The 26,831-nt window shown below is 48.0% G+C and overlaps 1 protein-coding gene and 1 long non-coding RNA gene across 55 annotated transcripts in view; one reads left to right on the top strand and one right to left on the bottom strand.

Annotated features, from left to right (window-relative positions):
* The window catches only part of CELF2 (CUGBP Elav-like family member 2), an 872,498-nt gene extending 847,204 nt beyond the window's left edge, over window positions 1–25,294 (top strand). For 10 of the 54 annotated variants that reach the window (XR_014817160.1, XR_014817158.1, XM_084978873.1 and 7 more), the window contains 5 exons: window positions 3,167–3,286; window positions 9,860–10,039; window positions 14,280–14,423; window positions 17,410–17,581; window positions 18,985–20,571. Coding sequence is in view for 51 of the 54 variants with exons in the window: in XM_084978873.1 (XP_084834999.1) it covers window positions 3,167–3,286; window positions 9,860–10,039; window positions 14,280–14,423; window positions 17,410–17,537 (572 nt within the window). In the remaining 3 variants the exon portion in view is untranslated. 54 annotated transcript variants of the gene reach the window in all.
* Window positions 12,845–26,831, bottom strand: part of LOC146399583 (uncharacterized) — a 37,117-nt gene continuing 23,130 nt past the window's right edge. Inside the window, exon 2 of the long non-coding RNA XR_014818118.1 lies at window positions 12,845–16,235. This is a non-coding gene — a long non-coding RNA (uncharacterized LOC146399583). The remainder of the gene's footprint in view (window positions 16,236–26,831) is intronic.

Genomic DNA, 26,831 nt, shown 5'->3' with positions numbered 1-26,831 from the left:
CACATATTCTTATATATTTATCCATTGTTTTTTCCCATGTAGGTTATTATAAATGTATATCCATTCTTTTTTCAGATTCTTTTCCTTATAGGTTATTGCAGAATATTGAGTAGAGTTCCCTGTGCTGTACAGCAGGTCCTTGTTCGTTATCTGTTTTATATATAGTAGTGTGTATATGTTAATCCCAAACTCCTAATCTCTCCCTCCACCCTGCATTTCCCCTTTGGTAACCGTAAATTTGATTTCAAAATCTGTGAGTCTCTTTCTCCTTTGTAAATAAGGTCATTTGTATCATTTATCGTATATCTCCAGATATATGCCCAGGCGTGGGATTGCTGTATCATATGGTAGTTCTATATTTAGTTTTTTAAGGAACCTTCATACTCTTTTCCACAGTGGTTATGCCAGTTTACATTCCCACCAGCAGTGCAGGAGGGTTCCACTTTCTCCACACCCTCTCCAGCATTTACTGTTTGTAGACCAATGGTGATGGCTACCCTGACTGGTATGAGGTGATATCTCATTGTAGTTTTGATTTGCATTTCTCTAATAATTAGTGATGTTGAGCATCTTGTCATGCGCTTTGGGGCCACCTGTTTTTCTGATTTGGAGAAGTGTCTGTTTAGATCTTCTGACCATTTTTGGATTGGCTTGTTTTTTCAATATAGAACTGCAGGAGCTGTTATATTTTGGAGATGAAGCCCTTGTCGGTCGCTTCACTTGCAGATACTTTCTCCCGCTCTGTGGGTCGTCTTTTCATTTGTCTGTGGTTTCCTTTGCTGGGCAGAGGAATACGGCTGTGGGAAGAGGTGAGCTCCGTGTCTTACTGCTCCGCCGTCTTGATCCCCTTCCTCAGGCCACATGAAGATTTTCACCTGCTTCTCTCAGCAATCGACAGATCAACCAGACAGAAAAGTGAAACTTAAATGTAAATGCTCATGATTTTTTAAATGTATTAGGAGGATATTGTGAGTAATTTTATACCAAGGTAAATTTGAAAATGTAAATGAAATACACACATTCTTAGAAATCTATGACTCAGTAAAACTTGAGGGGGAAAAGAAAAATGGTTTGAGGGGGTTTTAAAAGAAAATAGCCTCAGTTTTTAGAGTTGAATACTGAGATATGTAGGGGTACAACGGCTTAAGTTTCTGAAATTCGCTTTAAAATACTCTTAGAGGAAGCAAGTTGGTCCTCCAGTATTCTTGAATCTGGATCTAAGTTTATGGTAGTTTATGTCGTCTTTTGTGTGTATTTATATTGGAAACTAAAAAAGGATACAGATGAACTTACTTGCAAAATGGAAACAGACTCACAGACTTTGAAAAGCTTACCTTTACCAAGGGGGCAGGCGGGCAGAGGGGAGGCATGGACTGTGGGTTTGGGATAGAAATATTTTAAAATGAGGTTGGAATGATGGTTTTACAACTATAAATAGAAGAAAAGTCATTGAACTATTAACACAAAAGAAAGGTCTCACAACACGAAAAGACTGGAAACACTGACTTGAGGATGGACTGTTTTATTTTGAAGAGAGAAGGTGCATACCCATAAGGAGGGTCAGCAGCTCATGCGCGTGTGGACGGAAATGCAGCAGGCTGGGGATTCAGGTTTTAGGCCTTTGATGTAGGCCCCCAAGTGGGGCGCACTGCAAGCAGTGCTAGGTGGTTTCTGAAGGCAGAATAGGGATGTGGCTTCCTCCAGCTGGGCAGGAATGTTCCAGAAGGACAGACTGACGTTCATGGCCAAGCTTTTATTTTTTTTTTTTTTGCAATTATTTATTTATTTATTTACTTACTTATATGAGAGTATAGTTGATTTATAGTGTTTCTTCAATTTCTGTTGTACAGCAAAGTGACCCAGTCATACACAGGTCCCTGTGCTGTACAGTACGGCTCCATTGCCCATCCATTCCCAGTGTAACAGTTTGCATCCAAAACCCCAGAATGCCCGTCCAGTTTTTTATCAGCGGTGTGAGTTTAGCCTTTTTTTTTTGTAATCAGTGGTCAGAGTTCAGCTTAGCTTTTACCTCTGTCGTCAGGATAAAGCAGACTGTCAAGCTATGCAAATGTGAGGTACTTGGAACAGTCTTTACAGAAGCAGCTGTACGTGTTAAGGCGCCTGGGGTAGAGCTGCTTTGTGAGCATCTCCTCAAAGTGAGAAACACAGTTTTGTCAGATGACCCAGCAATCCCGCTGTTAGGTGTGTACGAGAGAAGTGAAAACATACGTGTACCCAAAACTTGTGTACAAAGAGGCACAGTGTGATTATTCCAAAGTGAAAACAGATGTTTGTACACAGTGGAATATAATTTGACAGGAAAAGGGGTAAAGCGACCACCTGTCAGAACCTGGATGAACCTTGAACCAGGGTGGGAAGGGAAAGAAGCCAGTCACAGAAGGGCACATGTTTCAGGATTCCACTTAAATGATCCTGTTTCGGCTCAGTGGTAACCAACCCGACTAGTATCCATGAGGACGCGGGTTTGATCCCTGGCCTTGCGCGGTGGGTTAAGGATCTGGCGTTGCTGTGAGCTGTGGTGTAGGTCACAGATGAGGCTCGGATCCTGTGTTGCTGTGGCTGTGGTGTAGGCTGGTAGCTACAGCTCAGATTTGACCCCTAGCCTGGGAAATTCCATATGCTTCAGGTGTGGCCCTAAAAAGGAAAAAAAAAGGGGGGGGGAGGGAATATGTATGATTAAAAACAACAACAAAAAAAAAACTTTATTGAGACAGTGCCAAATCTAAGCATAAACAATAAGAAAGCCAAGAGTGGGCGTTTCATGCCCTCCACCCCTTCCCCTTTGGGGCGGGGAATTTGTCCAGAGGCTCCCAAAGCAGGGCTGATGAAGGAGCCGACCAGCCCCGAGCCCTGAGGCTGGTGGTCTCTGCCCCACTAAGCAGCAGTGCGTGTGTTGGTGGACTGGCACAATGGAGCAATGGTGATTTTTTTTTTTTTTTTAATTCGCCAAATCTGATTGTCACCATGGGCACAAGCATAGTCCATGTCTTTCACCCCAAGACAGAAGTGGGGCTCCCAGATGTCCCAGGACTGGCCAGCGCCCTGGCCCCCTGCTGCAAGGGGACCCCCGCCCCCAGACAGCCGCCTTCCCTGCTGTCACTCACCTCCGGCTCTTGCCCATCCCTGTCTTCCTCTTGTTTTGCAGTGGCTGCTTCCACTCCCAACTCCACCGCCGGTGCAGCCATGAACTCTCTGACCTCCCTGGGGACTCTGCAAGGACTGGCGGGAGCCACGGTCGGACTGAATAACATTAATGCACTGGCAGGTAGCGCCCACAGTGAGTACTTGCTGCTCTGGTGGACAGCCTTCCCCCCAACCCTCCACAGACGGGGCGGCCACAGACCACCTGAGGACAGGTCCCGGGCAGAACTGAGGCTGGGGGTGGAGTGGCACAGGCTCTGAGGGCCAGATGGCATCCGTGATTGGACTGCCCACCCTCGCCACCCCGAGCCTTTTCTAGCATGTAGACTGGGTGTTTGGCCATAGGTTTCTGGGGTTGACAGGTCCCTGCAGGTTTCAAGGGCTTTGGTTCTGGCTCTGGTCCCTTTTCCTGAGAGGCAGTGTGTCACAATAGAACAGTGAATGGGCGAGAGGTCAGGACGCACGGAGCCAGCTCCCAGTCTGCTGCCCGTCACCTGCTGGAATCCGCGGCCAGTCTGTGCCCCTAGTCTGGACTTGAGAGTCCCCGTCTAGAAATTGGGAGTTCTGGATCAGATGCTCTTAAAGGGCTCCTCCAGCTATAAAACCGGAAGGGGCGTGGCAGTTCCACAGGAGGAGAAATGAGGCTTTGCCAGGAAGGAAGCAGGGTGGGTGGAGAGGAGCCGCTCCCTGGAGGTGGTGTCGAGCAGCCGAGGCCTGGGTCCCTCGGCAGCAGCGCGTCTCCTCAGGGCACAGGTCCCCTGTGGCAGGTTGAAGCTGCAAGAGGCAGACGGCTTACAGAACGGCTGAGCCCTGACACGTAAGGCCTTCCTGCAGATCCTCTGGGTTGTGTCTACACAGCCCAGCCACGTTCAGCATTTTAGATCCCTGGGGAGACCAGAACCTGGCCAGAGGATGAGTCATATTTGAGGCTGGAACTGAACTCTGGCTCCTCCGCTGGGGGAGCGGATGGATCCTCAGTCCACAGAGGGGACCCCTCATTTGCCTTCCCATCAGCTCAGTCTCCCTGCACCACCCCACTGCCTGATAAAAAGAGCCAAGCCCAGGAGTTCCCTTTGTGGCCCAGCAGGTTAAAAACTCGACTGGTGTCCACAGGATGTGGGTTTGATCCCTGGACATGTTCAGTGGGTTGAGGAGCTGGTGTTGCCGTGAGCTTTGGTGTAGCTTCCAGGCACGGCTAGGATCTGGCACTGCTGTGGTGCAGGCCAGCAGCTGCAGCTCCAATTAGACCCCTAGCCTGGGAACCTCTATATGCCATGTGTGTGGCCCTAAAAAAGAAAAAAGAATAGCCAAATCTATCAGGTCCCTGACAGCCTCTGAGTCTAACTTGGGGACCTAATTACCTACCAGGCAGTGCAACCTCTGCCCATCTTAAGCTTTAAGAAAAGGGTCCTTGGCAAGTTGCCTTTTTTTAAGCCATGATTCAATACGTGAACAGGTTTTAAAGGATGATCAAGCAGTCTTTTTTTTAAAAAGCAAAAAACCAACCAAACAAACAAAAACAGTAATTTTATATCTTAAAATCCCCAAAAGAATACTTTGCAATTTATTTGGTAAAGAAGAACCTAGAACTCATCGGATGACTTAACTTTTATAATCCTGATTGGAAAATAAATCAGCCATTTAGAGGTAGGAAATTCTTCCAGGTTTTAGTGAATCCTTTTAGGCAGATGCTCTGGGAAAAACAAACATTAGCTTGGACTGAGCTTGACCTGGCCACAGGCCAAAAAAGAAAAAAAAAAAGGAGAAAAGAAAGGTATTTCTCCTTCCAGACAGGATGGTTCTTGATTAGCAAACATGTAGCAAATGAGGTGGTAGCCACGTGATGGCAGAAGGTTTTATTCTAGTAAAACCGCCTCCAGCTCCCCTCTGGCCAGCAGCCCTCACTGCCTTGACTCCTGTTTCTGACCTTGTTCTGCAGACGCTCCAACTCACTTGTCCTTCCCCTCGGTTGCAGACGTGTGTTTGCACACAAACCTTCATGCTGCTTCTCTTGCCCCAGGACCTAGTTCCCCTAAAACAAGGAATTTGATTTGACCGCCTGCCTGTCCTTGGTCTGCACAGTAACAGGCCAGTGGGAATGGCTGTCCTCCTCAGCACGTGCTCATGATCGCTGTGTGTCGTCCCCTGTCTGCGTGGTCCCGCCTCCCTCCATCCTCTGCTGTTGTCCTTGGCTGGGATGTTCCCATCGTCCTCATAGCGAGGGACTCTGTTGAATGGCAGAGAGACCACAAGAGTTCTTGTGTGGGGTCCGTGTTACTCAAATTGTGCTTCTGGCAAGAACAACAGGCTTAAATCGTGGTGGTTGTTTTTTTAAATTCTTTGCCATTGGGTTCATATGGGAAATTAAGTCTGCTTCACATAACTCCTACTAGAGTTGAACTAGGAAAATGTGGAATTAAACCGGAAGTCACGCACAAGGAATACTTTCCTTCTGATGGGGTGAATGTTGCCGTCTGAGCTGTTAAACAGCCCCCACCACCCCTGGCTTGGAGTCACTATTTGTTTTCTCAGATGCCAAGAGAAAACCTTCTACCATAGAGCGTCTTCATTCAGAACATTCCTAGCAGACCTGGTGATGCTTTCTGTCCTGCTGGCTCCTTCCCAAAGAAGGTAGTCTAGGAACAGTTACCTGGACAGGGGCAGCTTGACCCGTGGGTGGCCCCTGCTTCCACACCTTTGCCATTTCCTCCCCCGCCCCATCCAGGAGCTGCCACGTGCTCCCGGAGGAGTGTTCTGAGCAGAGCCAGCTCTTTGCCATGGACCAAGGAGCTGGGGGGAGGTAGGCAGAGTCCGCAGCAGATTCCCAAACCCCTCCAAGCGCACCTTTAACCCTCTTCCCTGCCCGACGGCCCCTCAGCTCCCCCCCACCCCCCCAGGTGAAGCTTCAGCTAGTAGGCAAGTAGCCGAGCTCAACTGCTGGAGCTCCATATCCTTGTTCTCCCACGAAGGGAGGGGCCGGGAAAGCACAGTGCCCTAGAGCTACAGTGGAAATCCTCAAGCCAAGAAGAAAGGCGTGTGGGCGGTTCACGGACGTAGCTTTTCCTTCCAGATTATTTGAGGGTTTTCCAGGCAGGTTTTATCTACTAGTATCTGAACTAAGACCCAGAAAATATTTTTTGCAGATACATCCACCCAGGAGTCTCTGTCTGATTTTGAGTTTAAATGTATGTCAAGTGGCATCCCCATTTTCCCGTTTCAAGGACATAACTCTTCCAAATGGCTCACCAGATAGTGTCTCGGGTTCTGATGATCTGAATATCGCCAGCCACAAATGCCTGGTGAATGATGTTTTATGGAGATAACTTTCTGTAGAGGAGAGAAAAGATGCAGTGCTTTGGGCATGTTATAGTGGTTTGTCACCCCTTATATGCATTGTGACACTACTGTGTTCCTCTGTATTACTGGAATCTGTAAAGATACGGGTAGTTAGCCGCATAGAGAGGCCCCCACAACCTCACATACACTGGTGAGCGTATTAACACAGGCACGTGTACAAATGCCACTGACTTCCTGATTCTAGACGTTTCATCCTTACGTCTTCATTATCAGCTTGCAGCCTGGAAAGGCTGTATCTCATCTGTAGCAGAGAAAACTTGCCCCAGCAGATAGACAGAGATCGATGGGCATATGGTGATTCACTGCTCACTTTCGCCCTTTCTGTATTTGGTATAAAACCTAGAGGGTGCTGGGCAGAGAACTGTACCTTGCTGCTGGCCCTCAGCCCCCAACTCTGCTTTCTGGCACCAGCTCCGTGATGGCCACTGCACATGTCCATGCTCATGTTTACAAGGGTGGAGCTTCTACGTCATCTCCATAGATTTCCTCAGTCATCTCACAGCTCCTCAGGTCCCCATCAGGGAGGATGGAGAGCAGTTAGGGCACGTGATGGTTCAGGGCACCCTCTGACTTTATTGACAGACCCTTTGCCAAGACCTGCCCTCTTAGAGGTTTGCCACGCCCTCCTTTTCTTCCAGCTGTCCTCTTCCAAACAGCATGTGTGGGAATCTAAATTAAAGGGGATGAAATGATGCATCTGTTTGGCCTCTTCAAAGCCCTATTCTTTCCCCAGGAAGCATCTTAATTCAGCTCACCCTCTTCAGACCTCTCTTTCTCTGTACGGGGTGTTTAGATGGAATCAAATACCAGCAGCTGAACTGACAAGTGCTGTCTGTGATATGATGAGTTCATATAAAATAACATTAGAGCATTCACAGGACTAACCGTCAAAAGTTGAGATCTTTCCTTTGATGGGGCTTCAGATACTACCAGGTAATCAACTACCTGTTCAGCCTTGGCAAACATACACCTGCAAATCTGCAGCTTAGTTTGGGTTTTCAGTATTCTCAGTGCACTTGCACTTGTCAGGATTTTTGCTCTATGTATGTTCAAAAGGAAGGTTCTACTGCAGAGGAGAAAAGCCTTGGGCCCTGAGTAGCCCCTCCCCTGGCGTTTCTACAGAAGGCAGGGGAGTCCCGAGACATGTATCCTAGTGGTGCTGCCATCCTTGGCCCGACGCTCTAGCTCTGAAGGCTGCAGGGCACACCTAGCACCTGGCTCCCTGGAGAGCAGTCCGGCAGCAGGTCAGCACTCACTCGTCTTCTTAGAAGCTCTTCCCGCGAAGGAACCGACCTTCCCAAGGGCCAAGCCCATGATGGGACCAAGTGTACCCTCAGCACCTCTTAGCAGCTTGACGGAATTAAGCGACACTTAACCAACTGTGCCAGGCCTTTCCCAGGCCATCTCACACTCCCCTCTCTAGAAAGAAACATGTTTCTTCACCTTCACACAAATACTGGGAAGTGAGGATAAAATAACCAAAAAGGGAAGAGAGGGAGCTCTCCCTGCTTCAACCGACACCAGAACCCAGGGTGGGGGGAGAAGAGGCAGGTGGGAAAGGGGAGGAGTGGGCGTTCCAGGGCCTGGAGAATTGCGAGGACCAGACCTTCCCAGCTCTTTGACAATATTTGCATGACAGGAGAAAAAAATGAGAAAAGACTCCTTCCTAATAAAGAACTCCAGGCGGAGTCAGCAGGACCTCTGCTGGCCAGCGCCTCTGAGCTTCATTTGCATTTGCTAGTGGCTGGATTTGCTGGAAATCACTGCCTTTTTCAGGAGGCTGATTTTCCATTCTCCTGTCCCTAACACTCCCCAAATGTCACCCAAGGCCTTGTTTTGTCCCTTCAAGCACCCCAGGGAGAACAGCAGACCTGCGGGCTACAAGGCACAGGCTTTTAGGCCAAGCTCTTTCCTGTGTTTTGTGTAGTCCTTTGAGTCTAAGAGAAGAAGGTGTCGGAAGAACAGGAGCGCTTTTCCCGTGTCCTGTGGACGGCGGGCAAAAGCACGGGTGCGAGTGGAGGTGATTCTGGTATTGATTGCTCTACAGTTTCTAAGTGTCCCCATCTTCGCTGTCCTCTATTCGCATTAGAATTCCTACCAATGTTTTTCCAGTTAATTATCTTTGCTAGTTTAATATCTTTAATCAGTAGTCCTAGTTCTTCCATGGTTTTCATAAATGTTTTCAGTGAGATCTTTAAAAAAAAAAATGCCTTCATCATAGAGGGAACTCAAGGCAATCATGACATTCCCTCTTGCATTTCCTGAGTTCATCGAAAAGTTCACACTCTATAAAGTATTGCTTGTTTTGACTCTGTATTCAGGGAAAAAGTGACGCAGCCAGCAACCATCATAGAGCAAAAGAGCAGCCAGGAGACAAGGAAAAATCAAAAAAGTGTGTGGACAGCAGCCAGTTCACAACACTTAATAGCCCAGATCCAGCTCTCAGACGCAGTGTCAGTTCAGTTGACGGAAAAACATGGCATGGAACCCACTCCTTGGCAGAAACCCCAGTTCCCCGGGCACTGAAGACTATCTGGGCCTGTGTGGGGGTGTGGTGTGTGTCGCTCTGCTGCTGAAAACGGCCCCATCCGCTTTCCAGTTATTCATACTGAAGAAGCAGCAGCATTTAGCTGCACTCAGGGGAGGAGGTGCCTTCCCCACCCCCACCCCGCACCCTAATTCTTCACCCGGGAGGCAGTCCCGAGGGTCCTGGGCCCTGACAGCATCCTTCGGCGGGGGAGGAAAGCCAGCTCCTGGAGCTGCCGATGCGCTATTGAGTCCAGAGCTTGTGTCTGGGCCGCCTCTCGGTCAGACAGCTTGAATTCAGGAGAGACGTTTCATCCCGTCCTTTCCCTCCCGCCCCTGGGGCCATCCCGTGGCTCCTCGGAGACCCCAGTTAATGGATTTACGTGTGCAGATGCCGCAGGCCCCTGCCACTAATGTTTTTTGCACATGCTTCTGAGCCCTGTGGAGCAGAGGGCTTTTCCTTCACAGAGATGACAGCGTCCTTGCCAGTAGCAGCTGCATGGGAGCGGGTGTCTTGTCCGGCCGCGGCGCCTCCGTGCGTGCGATCAGCGGCCTAAGGGGCGAGGGTTACCATGGGGGGGGGGAGGGGGGGAGGTCGGGGGGGGGGGGGTCCTGTGTGTCCGCCGTCCTGACGCTTTCTGACCCACTGTCGCGTCTCTGAGTCCCCGTCGGCGTCCTCGTGTGCCCGCTGCATGCCCTGGCCGTTGTTCGTGTGTCGACTGACTCTCGGACCTCCTTCGGAAAGCACTAATGAGAAGTGCTGTTTCTCTTCTCTATCGTTGGGGTTTTTGTAAAGTTGCTCAAATGCTCTCAGGTATGGCGGCTCTGAACGGAGGCCTCGGCGCCACGGGCTTGACGAACGGCACGGCGGGCACCATGGACGCGCTCACGCAGGCCTACTCAGGGATCCAGCAGTACGCGGCCGCCGCGCTGCCCACGCTCTACAGCCAGAGCCTGCTGCAGCAGCAGGGCGCGGCCGGCAGCCAGAAGGAAGGTAGGTGCGCCCCCCGCCCCAGCCGCCACCTGCCCGGGTGGAGGGAGGGGCTGCCCCCGCCACCCCCCCACCCCCCCCCCCCCCCGCCCCAGGTACTTGGTCCTTAGTGCCATGCATGCAGAGATCGCCAAGCTGGAGGTCCCTGGTGCTGCAGCAGCTTCAGCATCCCGCATTGCCAATGCTACTGCCATTGAATCCCTGGCCTGGCAACTTCCGCCTGCCACGCCGCACCCACCCTCCGCCAAAAAAGAAAGACAGACATGGCCAGGAAACCCCTGTCCCCCACCAGCATGGACCAACTCCCCTTCAACATGCTCCTGGTCAGAGGAAGGAACCTACTGGTCCTCTGTGGGCCTGGCCCAGGCTTGCCCAGTCCACACCCCCGTGATGGTGGAGCTGCCTCTTCCTAGGCACTGGCTTCCAGGTTAATGATAAAATCCGCTGTTAGGATTGACTTGGTCTCTGTTTAATCAGGGGTCTTCTGGGGAGGCAAGGAAGTGATTGATTGCCTTGCTTCTCTGCCAATAAGGCAGAGTCAACATCAGGAAGTTAATGCTAAGAATAAATGGAAGCTAATTATAAAACAGTTAAGGAGCCAGCCGGATGGGGAATGGTGTCTCTCTCTTCCCCGCTTGGGGTTTCATCCTCCTGATTGAAGTTGCTTTTAAATCAGAATCCACACTGTCGTATTTTTTCTCATCCCGACTTGTTTCAAATTCAGGGAAAGAAGTTAGAATAGAGGTGGCTGTTGAAGATGTTTGCAAATTTCTTGCCCTTCTCCTTTATCTGCTCCCCAGAGATCCAGACTGGTTTTTGTCTGAATGTTTTGACTCTCAACATGGCATTTTATAAAAACTAGAACAGTTTTACCTTGTAAAGTTGTGAACTATAAACAGGACACAACTTTAAAGATACACATGGGTTTTTTTGTTTGTTTTTAAAGGTTTTTTCTCTTTATAAGTAACAGCATTAGAAATAACAGATACTTGGAAATCTGAGTTTCATCATTTCAACTTTCTCTGTCCTCTTGGCTGTGACATAATTAGAGATTTTTTAAAACTGGCCCAACTGTTCAGACAACCGCATTTCTCCGGCATGTGGACCCAGTGTCATAAATACCGTGACTTCCAAAAGGAGTGCCTGTGTTGAGGTCCCTTTGTCTGGGATGTGATTCACATGGTGACAGATAAGGGTGGGAGGGGCAGCCTGTGAGACAGTCGTGTCCTTAGAAGAAACCATAAAAGCCAGCTCCCACGGGCATGCTGGAATAGTTCTCTCTCACCGGCAGGGCTTCAGCGACCCCTGTAACCTGTGTCGCTGAGAAGACCTGAGTCCCCAGCCGACTCAGAAGTTAGTGGCTTTAGGACAACGGCTGGGCCCTGAAGTGGCTTTACCCCAGCTCCCTGCCCTAACTTTCTATGCCTCGAGTTTTAGGCGCAGCTTGTGCAGTAACTAACCCTCTGGGGTCGATGTTAAATAGTCTGAAGTAAGCACTGCCCACTGCAGATCACCAGCATCTAAGCATGCGGGCGCCCAGCAGCATGGCCTAGTGTTGGATTTTTTGGTGTTTCGAGCTGCTTCAGGTTTGTAATCCTCTCTCACCTCCTCATGCTGCTCTTCTGATCGCCTCCTACTCACCCTCCTAAGCTGGCCTCAAGAAATTTAAACTGTCTTCACATTAGCTTTAACTAAAATCTAAGGTAAAAGTGAAGACATACGGGGAAGGAGAGAAAAAACCCTTGATAAATTCCGCAACTGAAGAGGTTTTTAGATTTTCCTCTCGGTGGTTCTGTTGTTCTTGAATCAGGAGAGTTGATGCAATTTGATGTGTTTCATCATACACTCTGGTCAACATTTTCCCACAGGAAGATGAGCTAGTCTGGTTTGGTAAAACGGTTTTAACATTCTCCCCAGCCGAATCGTTGGCATCTTTGGAAGGTTATGGCATCCCTACTGATCTGAATCCCGGAGAGGGGGCCACCCTTCCTGCCATTCCTCTGTCCACCTTCCCATCTTCCTCTGTGGGCAGGAGGCAAGTCACAGATCACAAGTTAGGCAGAGCCCCGGATCCCAGCAAGACAATGGCAACACAGATGCCCCCCCCAGTGCTTCGCGCCACATCAAGGGCCCCATGAGAAATGGGATGTGAGCACCCAGCCAGCAGGGACCAGTAATGCAGAGAACTCAAATCACATGTACCAGAAGTCTGAGGAATGCGTGGTTTTTGGTCGGTGGGTTTTCGCGGAAGGGAGAGAAGACACATAGGTTACCTCTCAAAAAACTGTTTCTTACCCTTGGTATCTGGGGCCACAGCCACCGTCACTGACTATTAAGAGGTTTTCTGTATCAGGCCACCCTTCTCTCGTTGTAGTGTTAGCAACTTTGGCAGTTGGCAAAATCCAAGTTCTGTCGTGGCGATGAAGAAAGAGAGGCTCTCGAGGTCTACTCGGTCCCCTCTCTGGCACGGCTACAGGCATTCAAGGCCAGGGTTATCCAGGCGCAGCCAGCAACCTGTCCTAGGGCATTAAAATTACATCTTCTGCCCAGGCTTCAGGAGGGAAGATGACTTCACAGTTCAAATTGGGCCCCATTAAGCCTCGTTTGGGCATCTGGCCCAGTTGTTTAGAAGGTGCCTTCAGTCTGGGGGGTACCAGATCCACCCAGTATTCAGACTGCAGAGAACATAGAGCGCCGTAGCGCTCAGAACACCCCTTTCCAGTATTTGGGTTTTACATCTATTCATATTAAGTTCTCACTTTTTAAGTGTCTTTTTTTTTTTTTTTTCCCCTCTGTAACCAGGAAACATTTTGGTACCTAAACCCTGTAACTGTGTCCCTTTAAATACAAACTGCATCTCTTACACTGGAACATAGATCTGTCCCTGGAAATTGTGATCGATGCAGAAAATTAAAGTAGCCATGTTAATACTTAAATAAGAAAGAAATGCTTCATCTCTGGGGCTTCAGAAATTTGCCTCGAGATTTCCTGGTGAAAAGCCCCATTCGTTAGAAGACTTTCTTTCTGGTATGATTTTGTGTGTATGTGGAAAGGAATTTGGTGTGGCTTTTCTCTGCAGAGATGCTTATCCCTTTTATTTGTACAAGTCCTTCCTACCCTGGTTCGGTGTTCTTCAGCCTCTGGCCCCTTGGAGACCCACTGCGCCTTGTCCCTGGGCCTCCCAGCACAGCGGCCAATCCCGGTCCCTCTCCAGGGGACGCCAGTTAAGGTTCCAGGACCCCACTGCTTGGCCACTTCACCAGTTTTATGAGCTCCCTCCCTCGCAGACATCATGTCCAGAACCTCCTAGCAGCATCCAGCTGTGGGGCCTCCCAGAACCAGCTGGGGAAGGATCAGCAACTGCCCCAGCTGCTCCCTCCGGCCCAGAAGGCACCCCTGCCTTGCATGTACCAGATGACTGCCTTCTGTCAGGTCCCTGGGATTCCCTCCTTTTTTGCCTCCTTTAACCTGCAGGTAGTTCTTGTGCAGGTGGCTAGAGAGATGGGAGAATGAAGCGGAAAGGAACTCAAGAGCGCGTGCCTCTCCGCCAAGCTCTCCCCCCTTCTGCCCGTGCTGCTTGGCTTTCCGCAAGTCATGGTTAAGATGAAGGGCTTGGCTTAGCTTAGTTTCTGACCAGCTTCTGCACCTCCCGCTTTCATCTGCAAGGCCGATTCCCAGTGGTGTGATTCCGAACAGAGTTGTGAAACTCGAGCCACCTATTTTTCCCTGCCTTGACTCCTTGCCAGTCATTTCTAATAAAGATGATTATTAGACTGTGTGTTAAGAGATTTGCCAAATCAAAACTGGATGGATAATTAGGTAAGTGATTGAGAAATCCAAGCAGCATTACTGCTCTATCCATTATTTCTAAATTGCTGCAATTTGCTTAGAATACACAGGACACTCTCTCCTGCAAGAGACAGTATCTACCCCACACTGCCCCCTTCACGCCCAGGAAGACTGAAATCTGTGCTCCTGTCCAGTGAGCAAATGTGACCCGCAGATTGTGGGTGAAAAGGAAGCCACTCTTACCCAGTCTTTCTCTGGAGCCAGGAAAACGTGAAGGGCCACTCCTGTCCTAGAGGACACACCAGCACGGGACCTTTATCGGTCTCTTTCATTCTCTTTCACAGGCAGAGAAAGCCACGTGCTTAGCCGGCCTGGTGCCCAAGCGTGCCCAAGGAGAGGTTTGGGGAACTAAGCAGGGAAGCATACCTCATTCTGATTTCTCTTTCCTCTTTAGGTCCAGAGGGTGCAAACCTCTTTATTTACCACCTTCCACAGGAGTTTGGAGACCAGGACATCCTGCAGATGTTCATGCCTTTTGGAAATGTTATCTCTGCTAAAGTCTTCATTGACAAACAGACCAACCTGAGCAAGTGCTTTGGTACGCAAAAGACACCTGCTAGAAAACCGCGGTGCTTTCCAAGTGAGGAGTCGTGGGAGGGCACACAGGGGTGGTTTTAGATGCCAAGATCGGGTTTTAGGACCCACATACGCAAACCGGACAAGATCATGTCACCATGAGAGAGAGGGGCCGAATAAAAGGGCAGGATCAGGGAAATCAGATGCCCGCGCAGTAAGTCATGCCAGACCCTGTGCTCGTCCAGGGTCTTACTACCTATAGGGAATCACCTTTCATGGTAGGGCGACAGTAGTCTCTTCAGGCCCCATAGTTTGAGCCACAGTTCACCAGGTGGGAGGAGCTTGCAGGCTGTAGCGTAGCTACATTCTGATGCAGAGTGGCACGGCAGACACGGCCGCAGCCTCATCCAGGCTTCGCTAGACTCGGCCCCTGAGGCTGTGGGCAGCACGCTTGCCGGGGGCTTAGGGTTCAGCATCCAGCTGTACAGAAAAAGCCCCACGGGCCAGGGCCCAGGCTGCCCCCAGCCCGCAGCTCCTCAGCCTGGACAGGTTGGTGGATTCAGCTCAAGGTGACATGAACCATGTCATGCTGGGTTTCGGGAGTGGAGTCAGGAGCACAGGGCCCGCAGGGACCGCCCGGGGCGGGGGTGGGGGTGGCGAGAGCCCGGAGAGGCGGGTATCCTTGCAACCCTGGGAAACCTGCTCCTGGGCTGAGCTGGCACTGACTCCTTCCCCGGCAGCCTGGGCTCCCCAGCCTGAGCATAGGGCCAGCGCACCGCACGCGCTGATGTCTCGCAGCCGGAGGAGTGCCTTCATTAGATTTAGTTCTTACTTTTTGAACCCTTTTGATCCCCACCCTAGCGTAGAATGTTCAGCGTCTGCGTCACGCGCGCGCACGGTGGGTCCTGGCCCCGTCCGAGACAGAACATTTGCTTTCATAATAAGAGGCGTTTGCAATCAGAACATTGTCTGTAATCACGCCTCCAGTTTAATGGTTCAGGTTGGTGCCAGGTACGAGCAGTAGCACAAGACAGAGGAGACCGGGTACGGGCCCGAGGAAAGAGGAGGAGGAGCAGACGGTGTAAAGGCAAACAGCAGAGGTGGGGGTTCCCGGAGGGAGACGCTCCAACGGGGTGTGGGCTGACTGGTGACGGGGCAGCGGGCTCCGGAGAACGTCTCGGCTTCGAAAGCTCCGTTAACCAACGGCATCCTGATGTCTCCGCTGTTGCCCAGGAAGGTCTGAAGCCTCTGCTGTTGGGGGAATTAGCGTGTCACCCGTTTCGAGTCACTGTTTCATCCAAGTGGAAAGGCTCTCGGCCTGAGCCCATTACAAGTAGATAAACGCACCTGTAAGGGTTCCCGAGCGAGGGACGTGGCGTGTTGTGTAGGGTGTGCGCCCGTGGGCACGTCCCCGCGCCAGGCGCCCAGCCAAACATAGCCGCTGCTCACCGCCAGACACGGTTCTGGTCTTGTTTGGAGACGGGAAAGGGACCGTAAACTTCGTGGTTGGATTCTGAGCACACATTTACTGTCTGGAAAAGAGACTCTGTCAACCCACACACTCCTTAAGCGCTGTGCTCGTGACGCTGCGGCCGTGGCTGCGAGTAGCCGCAGTCAGCTGTACGTAGCCCTGGGTGCTGTTTGCAGTCTTGATTGAGCGCTGGCGGCCCCCAGGGGAGCCGGCCTAACTTCCTGGAGTCCAGACCCAGGTTTGCTGGTCGTGGGGGGTCGGTAGCCCATTCCTTATCCTCAGCTCTTGGCTAGATTTCCTTATTCCATTCCACTCTTGACACATTTTCATTCTTTGATTGTCTTGCTGCCTCTGGATAAAGACCTAGAAGGGAAAGGAGAAAATCAGCAAACATCCTGGGCTCAAGATCACATTCATTGGGACTTAGGTTTAATGAAAATTTAAACCACTGTTTTGCATACAGCTGGCCAATGAGAAACTACTCTGCCTTCCACTGTCTGCCCATTGTCAAGGGCTGAGAACTCTGCTAAAGATACATGTACGTCTTCCTCCTCTGATGTATGAAGGCATTTTCTCCTTAGCTTCATACTTGAATGATAGCTAGATGGAGAAACTTAGTGAAAAACATTCAGCTGATGGTCAGAGCTGAAATTCAGTTTGACCGCTTCCTTTCCACAACAGTCCTAAGTGGGGACAGGACAAGCTCAACGCAAGCACTAGCTAAAGAAACCTTAGTGTGTAACCCCTGCCCACAGCACTACAACTGTGGTCAGAATTCTCTTTCTGGGTCTTGGCAGGGCACAGGTGTTGTCAGAAATGTATGAATGTTGGCACAGAGAGAGACAGTGGGGAGGATGTTAGCATGGCTGTGAAACCCAGAGCTGTTGAGACTGTTTATGCTCCGGGACACTTGGGGATACAGGCAGCAGTTTCCATTCTGCTGAGGTCTGTGGGGCTTTGAAAATGGAAGCTGAGCTAAGGAGAAGGGCCCCTGCATTTCCCCTCTCAGTAAGAGCCCCAAGTGGGAAAAATCAGGTACAAATCATTCCAGAGTTAACCTACTACCGGACCCCATCCTGTACACATAAGAGGACTGGAGCAGGACAGTCGGGGTCTATGGCAGCATACCTGTTATCCAGCCCTTCCCGTCATCAACCTGCCTTTAAACCTCACCTGGCGGGGGCGCCTGAGCCTCTGGGGGTCCCGGGAGACTCTGCTTCCGTGAGGAGCACTTACAGATGTGCGGGAGGGTCTCGCAGCAGGATTCTAAGGGACCTTGAACACAGACGGCTTTGACCGCAGTCAGAAAACAGACGAGGCTTTCTGCAGAGCAGTTTTGTTCACCTGACAGCGAATCACCAGCCCAGCCATCTTTCTCCCTGCCTCTCAGGGGATGCGCCCAGCGTTGCCCCTAGAACAGGACCTGTGCCGCTGAGGCACGTGTCACTCACCATCCGCAGTTGGACCCTCCAGCCAGCCCCCTTCTTTGTCCCCCTGCCTCTCCGTCTTGATTCCCTCGCTCCCCTGTGTTTTCCAGGTTTTGTGAGCTACGACAATCCAGTGTCCGCACAAGCTGCTATCCAGGCTATGAACGGCTTTCAGATTGGCATGAAACGCTTGAAGGTCCAGCTGAAGCGCTCCAAAAACGACAGCAAACCTTACTGATCCTAACCCCAGAGGCTCCCTGCTCTTATTTTAGCTTTCTTAGGGTAAGTCCCACGAGCCAGCCTGTGCTCAACAGGAAAGGCAGAGGAGGACACATTGCCAACTTTTACCAAGAGAGACGGTTACTTCTACCATAAGGCCTCCATCTCCCCTCCCGGCCCCTCCCCAGTCCGCCACAATTAAACTCCGGCTACCCTGTTTCTATCGAGTAAACTCCTCTCCACTTGTGCCACTGTAATCTCCTTTGTGTTGCAAGTTGAATCTCCTTTTACCTTTTTCGTTTCGTTTTTGTTTTGGGTTTTTTTGTTTTTGTTGTTGGTTTTTTTTTTTTTTTTTTTTGCTTTTTTCAAGAAAAACACACATACACAAATAAATGACATCTTGCGAATTTAAAAGGCAAACAAAGGCTAATGTGCAATTCTAACTCTGAGACCCCTGGTGCCCCCCAGAGCACTGCCTGGAGAATTCGCCCCTCCTGCCCGCGCCCCCCTCCCCACCCTCAGGAGGGCGCCCGCTGTCGGTAGAGGTGAAGGCGGTGGCCTAGTGAGAGAGGAAAGCCAGGAGAAGCACTTAAAACAATACAGAAATGTCTTTCCACTACATTTGGTTTGTTTTTAATAAGTAGGATTTTATTTTAGGGTTCAAAGAAACATTTATTGGTCAGGTTATTACACTGGTTGTCTATTTTGTTGTTATTTCATTTTAGTTTTTAGAAAGGATTCGTGTAAAAAAAAAGATTTAGAGATCTGTTTCTTAAAGCTACAGGGTTTAAAAATAAAATAAAAATGAGTGAAAATACTTGATGTTTCTTGAAAGATAAATTTAATAATAAATAAATACATAAATAATACATAAATAAAAAAGAAAGCCACAGGCCTGTAAATTTTATTTGTAAAAAAAGCATTTCTATTTTTGTACAAAATTTTTACTGCCTCAGAAATAATGGAAGTTATTTATTGCCTACTGTTAACTTATTGGGTACCTAAAGAGCAGTTCTCTGTGCTAGCTAGATCCTTCTGAAGTAGTCTCTAGAGGAATCGTTCTAGGAATGGGCTTTTTTTCACCGTTGAACCCTAGGCCCACAGCTCATGCTTTCTCCTCTCGTTGTTTGTACCTGTCTGACGGTTTTGTTCGTAACTCCCATGCTCTAGTTTACAGCTCGGTCTTCTGACTTCCCCCTATGTCACATTCGTTGAAACCGGATCCTCTCCTCACCCCTGCCGGCCCCCCTCCCCAGAATCCATCCCCTCTCCCTCTCCGGATGGATTCTCCCGGGTTCCATTGTGCTGTGGATAAAGGTTGTCAGAAATGCAAATTACGTGGATGGCTCGTAGGCTCCCTACTGACCTAAGATTTGCATTAGTGTGCCTCCTGCTCCCAGAAGAGTGATTTTGTTGCTGCTGCGCAGATTCTGTGTAACTTTTTCCTCTCCCTGTTTTCTCCCTAGACATCTTCATGCCCGTTAGTTCACCGTTTGCCTAGCATGTCCCTGTGGCGTCTCAAAAAAAAAGTTTCATCGTCCCGTCATTGTTTCTGATGTCTTTCTGACCTCACATCATATTTGGTTCTCCTACTGACCTTTGATCTAGTTTGACCTTTGAAATTTGCATGTGACCTCATCTAGCTATGAATTCTGGGAAGTCAATGTGAAAAACATTGCTGCATTCATGCAAGACTGAAATTTATTATTAGACAAATTAATTATAGAAAAAAACCTGTGGCAAAAATGTTTCTTTCTTATTTTTTTTTTTCTTTTCATAAAACAGACTTGAAAGTATTATACAGGGATTGGCATTCTTCCCGGTCACTGGTAACAATAGCAATATGTGTCCAGGGACACAGAATGTTGGTTTCTAACAGACTACTTCCAAAAACAGTTTGAGAAAAAAAACTGTCTGATTTTAAGTCTCTAGAGGTCTGTAATAGTTTTTACATTTTTCAGGCAGTGTAAAGTTTTTTGATAAGGCCATTTTAGGTGGCTCACTTTCTCATTAAGATATATATAGAGAACCACTTTTTGTAGATTAGTATAAGAAAAATATTTACCCTGTTTTGGGGCAAATGCTACCTATTTGTGTCACCTTTTGCTGAACTGACTCACAGTTAGACAATCCATGGTTTAATGCACATGAAATTACCTATATTTTATACTGTTTCAATGTACAGGAGAAAGGTTACTGTAAACTGTGTTATGTTGGTGCTTCTGTGAATTAAGTTGTGGTTTCATCATGAGTCTTATGGTCTTAATGTTCTTTGTTGATAAGACAAGTTTAGAATTGGTTTACTTATAACAAAAAAGAATTTCAAAAAAAATGGTTTGCTTAAAAAATTTCATGTGAGGGAAAAAAAGAAAAAAAAAAAAAAAACCTATTCCAGAATAAGTTTTGTGTTGGCTTGTAAAGCATTGATGTCATTTTTTTTTTATTGTGGACTATTTAGATGTGTTTGTGTTCAGCAAAATGTGATTTTTTTTTTTCTTTTAAAGAAAAAGTGAAAATATATAGTGCCAAATTCCAAAGGTACTTCCTTCCTAGAGCTTCAGTGTGTTTCTTGTGAGAAGTAATTTGATAACATGGGTATTTTATTATGTGTTTTGTATAAATCCCTAATATTTAAAAAACAAAAAACAAAAAAAAAGAGGTTAAAAAGTTTGTTAACTTGCTATCCTGTGGTCTTGTTGCCTGAAATTGTTATTGTTTGTTATTTCTCTATGACGTTTTTTGTAAGACATTGTATAAGTGCCCATGTCTCACTTTTTTAACCACTCTGCACATCAATGCTGTGACGGCAACCTCACAATGTATTTTCTTCATAATATATGGAAACCTCTAAGGTGAGAAAGTTTTGAACTTTTAACCCTTTCTACCCAGAGCTATCTGGAATGTCGATAACTTTTTATACTGTCATCATTTTCATTTGTTTTGGGGTGTTTCCAATTTGAAGTTTTTTTCCATATATATCCTTGAGTTGTTTTGTCTTTACTACTTTTTTATCCTTTGGTTGGGATTCAAAAGCAAAATCTTAAAAACAAAAAGAGGGTTAAAGTATTATTATTATTTTTTTCCTTCAAATTCCTCATTTGCTGCTGGAATTCCTTCTTCGGCTTTGGTTAAAAAGAGTTTACTGGGTACATTTTCCGAGGGGAATGGTAGATAGTCAAGCACCTGAATGAACCTTAAATTCAGCACATGTTAGAGATCGGATTAATGGTAAATTCCAGTTTGAACTATTTTCGTGTACCTTCCAGTGAAATGGCTTTGTGAGGATGCGGTAGACTTTGGAGGGATGTTTGCTTTTATTTCTTAAATGCTCCTAAATTTATGTCTTTGCTCAGCCATTGTGCTGGGGATTCTGAGCCCAGTGGATACCTCTGAATAAGCAAGGTGTCTGGAGTTAGAAGTTGACAGTCCTTTTCTTGTCTTTGTTTCTTTTGAATCAAATGCATCTAAAGGGGCCTGACCGTTCAAGGCAAACTCAGTTCTTCATCGTTACTGGCAAACACTGGTTCCCGCCGCCACTTTGCAAAGTGCCATCTTTCTTTGACTTCTACTTCACGTGTGAATGTGAACGGTCTCTTGTTGTCCTGGCAAACCCCAAAGTTACCTACCCCCCACAGCCCCAACACAAGCTCCTGCCTTTCTGGAAGCTTCTTTGTCTCTCCTGGAGTTTAGAAACTGCTGGCTCCCCTTCCCACTCACCACTCTGTTTGATTTCATGTGTGCTGTGGATGTGATAGCCCTGGGATGGAAAGGACTAGCCACTAATGATGCAAAAAAAAAAAAAAAAAAAGTTTCCTTCTTATAGCACATGCACTTACAATGAACGCTCTGTACTATCCTCACACGTGTTTACTACTGCTGGGGCCTTCCTTCATCCTTCGAGGGCTATTTTGTACTTCCTGCAGCGGGCAGCTGACTCACAAAGGTTATGGCACATGTCCCTCTCGTGTACATGATGTGGTGGCACGCCGTGCGTACTAGGAATGCAAGATGACACCATGGGACTTTCCTAGACTCTTTCATTCGGGATCTCTGATCAATTACACATCATCTTTGCTTCCCGTTTTCCTTCTCCCCGCCTCTCACACCTCCTGCCCCCATCTCCCCCGAAAGCTGCGGGAGCTTGGAGCTGAATGTTTCTTCCCGAAGGCAACTGAGATAGTTACTTTTAGGGGGAAAGTCCGCTTCTCTTTTTTTGGTCATGTGTCATTGCCAAAAAGATAACCCTCCTCAAAGATAAGCGTCCTTTTCTTCACTTTATCTTTCAATATCTAAAGGAAAAAGCTGCAAGGGTGCGAAGGGCCTGTGCCAGAGGAAAAAAACACACACAGGGAAACTGCTTTTTTAAAAATCAAGTGTAGAGAATAGTCGTTTTTAAACTAAATTAGAGAATTGCGATCAAATGGCAGTCCTCAAAGGCGTAACAAGTTCATCTTTCTTTCACCATAGGGGTTTATAGTTCTTTGGCTTGTGCTACTCTGGACTCATTTTACTGTTTCTGTTTTTATTATCTTAAGTGCTAATTAACAAGAAGAAATAAAATTTAAAAAAAAAACCTGTAGTTTCATTACCTTTTTGAATAATGTCATACAAAAACAATGTATTTGTGTTTTTCTGTGCTGTGAGAATTGTTGTTTGTAGACGAATAATATCATTTTGTTTAGAATTACGAAATAGTTTTTAAATATTGTCTGAGAAAAGCCAAAGTTAATGCAACCTAGTGGAAACTGTAAGACCATTTGAGTATTGTTTGTTTTATTGATGCATTTGGATTTTGTTGTTTGATGGAATTTGAGCCAAAAAAAAAAAAAAATAACGCAGGCTTTCCTATTTCTACAACTGATTGTACTTATGCATTTTGTACCAGTGGAACTTTTTATACTGGAGATTAAAAAAAAAAAAAAGGAAATTTTTGTGGCTTACTCTAGTGGGCCCCCTGACAATGACTGATTTCAAGTTTGATTTCTGGTTGATCGAAAGAAAGTTGCTTTTCTTTTGAGAATTAAAAACTTTGGCTTGATTTCTTTTTTCCCTTTGCTTATATCTAGCATTAGAATTTTGTCTTAAAATACAGCGGTAAGTTTCACTTTTTATTCTGTATTGTGCAGTTACACAATAAGGTAATTAGATTTAGAAGTACTCAAGTCACTTTAAGTGGATAAATGTATTAGTTAAAACTTTAGGAGTTTGCTTTTTCGCTGTTTAGATCAGAGTTTTTTCTGATTCTTCTGTCCTCATTGTGAACATAACCGTGTAGTTGAAACAGTCAAACTTATTTTTGTAACGTATGTTATCGTGTGATGCAGTTTTTTGCTTCTGTCTCCAATATTAAACCATTTTCCTAATACTTGTTTCTCTCTCTGCGTGTTGTATTGTTGGTAGTCATTCTGTGTTGGTGATACATCTGCACACCTCACTGTTTCACGTATCTGTTTTTTTTTTATATGTCGTGTAAAAAGATACAGTCGATTCCACCTAAGTGAATATCTGATTTGGGGAAAGGGGGAACTACACACCAGCCACCTCTGATTTAGGTACGACAGCCCATTTTAACCACCGCTTCCAAGACTTAAGACTCACTGCTGTGGTCCACTCCACAGCTGCCTACCGGGTGGGATTTGCCAGGACCTCGTACAGTCTTTGGACCACACGGCTACACTGCACATTCTCTCGCCTCTCTCCCCCGCCCCTGTGTATGTGTTCGGTTCTTAACACTCGTTTCAAACGGCTGCTGCTTTTGCTGCATCATCTTAAACTTAAGAGGCGAAGCAGCAGAGCTGGGGTTCCCTCTGTCTACGCACGAATCCAAAGACACAGCATTACTTACCATCAACCTCTTCTCAAAAGCCAATCACATTTTTTAGAGGTGAGCTCTCAAGGGAGGAAAAAATAAACTTACTCACCTGGTGAAGAGGTGCAAAAAGGGTGAAGTGTCATCTGTGCGTTGCCATCACTCACTAGATATGTATAGAAGAGCAACCTATTTTGTAAGCACTGACTGACTCCGGGAGCAGCTTTAATTAGTAAAACCAATACAAGAGGAAAGAAAGCCTTGCAAGGGCCCCAACGGAAGCTCTGCCCAGTCTGGCGGGATTGGGGGGACCAGGGGACGTTCCCCACGCGCCAGTCTTCAGGCTCTACCACCCATTTCCAAATGAAAGCAGAAGGCCACGCGCGGCCACACGCGCCCTCGGGGATGCGTGTCCGTCTGTGAGGAAGCCTCGTCCCCCGCCCCCGCCCCGCCCCGCTCGGCAGGGAGAGCTGAGGGCAAGCCCTTCCCTGTCCCCCCTCAGCGTGAAGCCACAGCCCCCCGCCCGCCTGCTACGCTCAGGACTCCGCCTGCCCTCCAAGTGCTCTTACAGGACCCCGCTGCCCACCTCTCCTCCACCTCCGGAGACGCACGCGCTCGGGCCGCCTCCGCCCGCAGCACCGGCGGCCGGCCTCGGGCCGCCCAGGAGATTCCCCCGCAGGTGCTCAGGCCCGTCCCCCTCCGGTGTCCGCAGCCGCTGGGGCCCCCAGACTTGTCTTTTTCCGAGTGTCGGCTCCGCCAGAGAGGGGCCGGCTGAGGCGCAGGGAGGGAGGCCCTTCCCCCGAGGCCGGGCACCTCAGGAAGCGACTCCCACCAGCTCCAAACCCGCACAGACGGGAGCTGATTCCTGCCCCAGCTCCTCCTTAAGTCTCATCAGAGCCTGCAGGAGTTTGCCTCTGAAAACCCACTGCTGACAGGAGTGGGAAAGAGGGCAAAGGGTGTGATTTTTCTTTCTTGTTATCATCTTCTTTGGGGGGTGGTTAGAAGGTGTGAGGGAGGGAGAAGGGGGTGAAGAGGGCCATCAACTCCTTCCAAGATGCAAGTGTTTTTAGTTTTTAAATATTTAAGTAATATAAGTATGTATAAATATATATATATATATGTATCTCCACCATTTGGCACAAGGCAAAAGACTCACACTAAGTCAACAAAGAAAGGAAAGACAAAGCCAGATTTTGTTGTTGTTGTTTTTCCAACAACAAGAAACAGTAATTCTCCAAAGAAGGGGACGAAACCGCTAGTTCCCTTAAGCACTTGTGACTGCAAAGTCGGTCCCTGCTAAATTCACACCTACCCAATACCGCTGCCCTGTCAGCAGGTGCAGTTTGCCCGCACAGACCGCCTCGGGAAATGATGGAACTGTCAACGTTTACCCTGCTGATGGAAGCCACACGTCTGCACAGCCCACAGCAGTCATGAGTGGTCTTGGGCTGGCACTCTTAGCTGGCAGGCTAGGGGGGACAGTGAACATTAACGTACTGTGAATCGTTCCTGATAAGTGAATAAAACCTTGTGACCAGACAATCAGCTTATTCACTTATCAGGAATCGACTGTTCTGCTAATTCGCTGTTTTTGTTTTTCATCTCTGTTGTAGTTCACTATTTCTGCTGTGTTCTGTTTTCTCCTCTCATGCTTGGGCAAAATCACTGGAATAGTATCTTCATGTGACCATGAAACGTTTATATCGAGTGAAAATGATATCTTAATAAAATCTATGCACTTGCTATCAGGAACACAATACTGGATGTGTCTTATATATATTGAACTATATAGTACTCGATTTCTTAAATAAAGCTTAAGAAAGGACTTGTTGTGTGTAAAGTTAATGTGATTATTTTTCAAAGCAGTGTTTCTAAGGGGCATTTTTGTTCTTTTCAGTCTTGAGTGATACAGGATATTTTTCATTAAAATTATAATCACTGGCTTTATGACTTAATCTTCAATAAATTGACTTTGGAAACAAAATGGAGTGGGGGAAAAGTTCTTCCGAGTACACTTGAGTGGGAGAGACCCGGTCTCTACACCAGGCACCGAGGGTAGCGACGAGAGCAATCCCTTCGTGGCCAAAAGACCCCTGGAAAGCGTCCAGACTCTGCCCTAACCTAGAAAACCCAGCTGCCTTTCTGAATGTGACCTCTAGGCTCAGAAGAAGAAAGGGGACAAAAGGGAAAAGCAGGTCCAAGAATAATACTGGTTTGCACCAGTGCTTTTCCAAAACGGCGTGACCCTAGAACTGTGCCCCGCTGGAGGGCAAGAACGGGCCCACTCAAGGCTGCAGAAAGAGAGCAAGCGAGGGGTTTGATTGCTCAGGAGGAGGAGGGTAAAATTTCAAAGCAGTGTGTGAGCAGAGACATCCTGTAACAGTTGCAAAGCTTAAATGGGAGGCCTGCTGCCTGGCCCTTTGAAGGAGTATTTTTGAAATTTTTCCTACGGGCCATAAGTCTGAACAGAATGGCATTTTCCGTTGGGTTCCTTTGCTTTGGGCTTTTATGTTAGACTTGTTTTTCTCGCTTGATGTTTGATTCTAAGAAAAACTCCTAAACTTCTACTTGCAAAACGGCACAGACATCCTAATCCTCTAAAACACAAACCTTAGTCATGCCTGATAATGAGGGACAGAGAGGGCGTGGCAAGTGAAATCCGCAGATAACGCCAACTCTCCTTCCAGTCTCTGCTTCCTCCCACCCCAAACCAAAAACTCCTAGAGAAGGGATCAGAGAGAAAGCCACGAGGAGCAAAATCGAAGGATCTAGACAGAGGTGCTTGCTGGGACCACGCAATCTGGGCTTGGGATAGTGGTTCTATTTTTTCAAAGGTTGACATTTTGAAAACCACTGGTCTGCCTGAACTGGGCTGGGCTCCAATGGGCTGTTGAAGAGTTGGTGGCCTTGCCTTGAGTGTCAGTCACATGGCTAGAAAGCATCCTCTCTGTGAGAAAGAACACGTCCAGGGCAATCCCGGTAGAAGAGCTCTGGGCCTCAGTCGGGGGGGGTGGGGGGATGAGAATGAAACCCTCGCATTCCCCTCTGAGGATGCAGCCCCAGTTCAGCCGTCCCTCTCTCCGCCCTCGGCGGCCGGGAGCTGGGTGGCCAGCTCAGCGGGGCAGCCTGGGGGTTTGTCAGGAACCGCTTTAGGGGACACGGCATCTCCGTGAACCTTCTCCCCCTGGCGGCAAAGCAGCCTGGCACCAACGTCTGCCTGCCCACATCTAAAGGATGTTTTTAAAAATAAAAAGATATATAAATACGTACATTATATGCATAAAAATCAAAGACAAAGTCTGTGTTCTGCAACTGGTCCGTTACAGTTAAGGCCCCAAATAAAAATCCCCAGCTTGGAGGCACAAGCTGGTGTTAGAGGTATCGGAAGTACCCAGGCACGACCCCTGGGGAGCCAGAGTACTGCAGCTTGACTGCCAGCTCTACCGCTCCTTTCCCCTGCCGCCTCTCCGTGACAATTTCCTCACTGGCAAATTGGGAGCTAAG

Source organism: Sus scrofa, chromosome 10 (genome assembly GCF_054392235.1).
Source record: "Sus scrofa isolate SSC_HxYL_T2T_F1_AM1 chromosome 10, Sscrofa_HxYL_maternal_Yorkshire_Landrace_v2.0, whole genome shotgun sequence".
Taxonomy (NCBI): domain Eukaryota; kingdom Metazoa; phylum Chordata; class Mammalia; order Artiodactyla; family Suidae; genus Sus; species Sus scrofa.
Note: the sequence above shows the minus strand (reverse complement) of the source record. Positions and strands in the feature narration are given on the sequence as shown.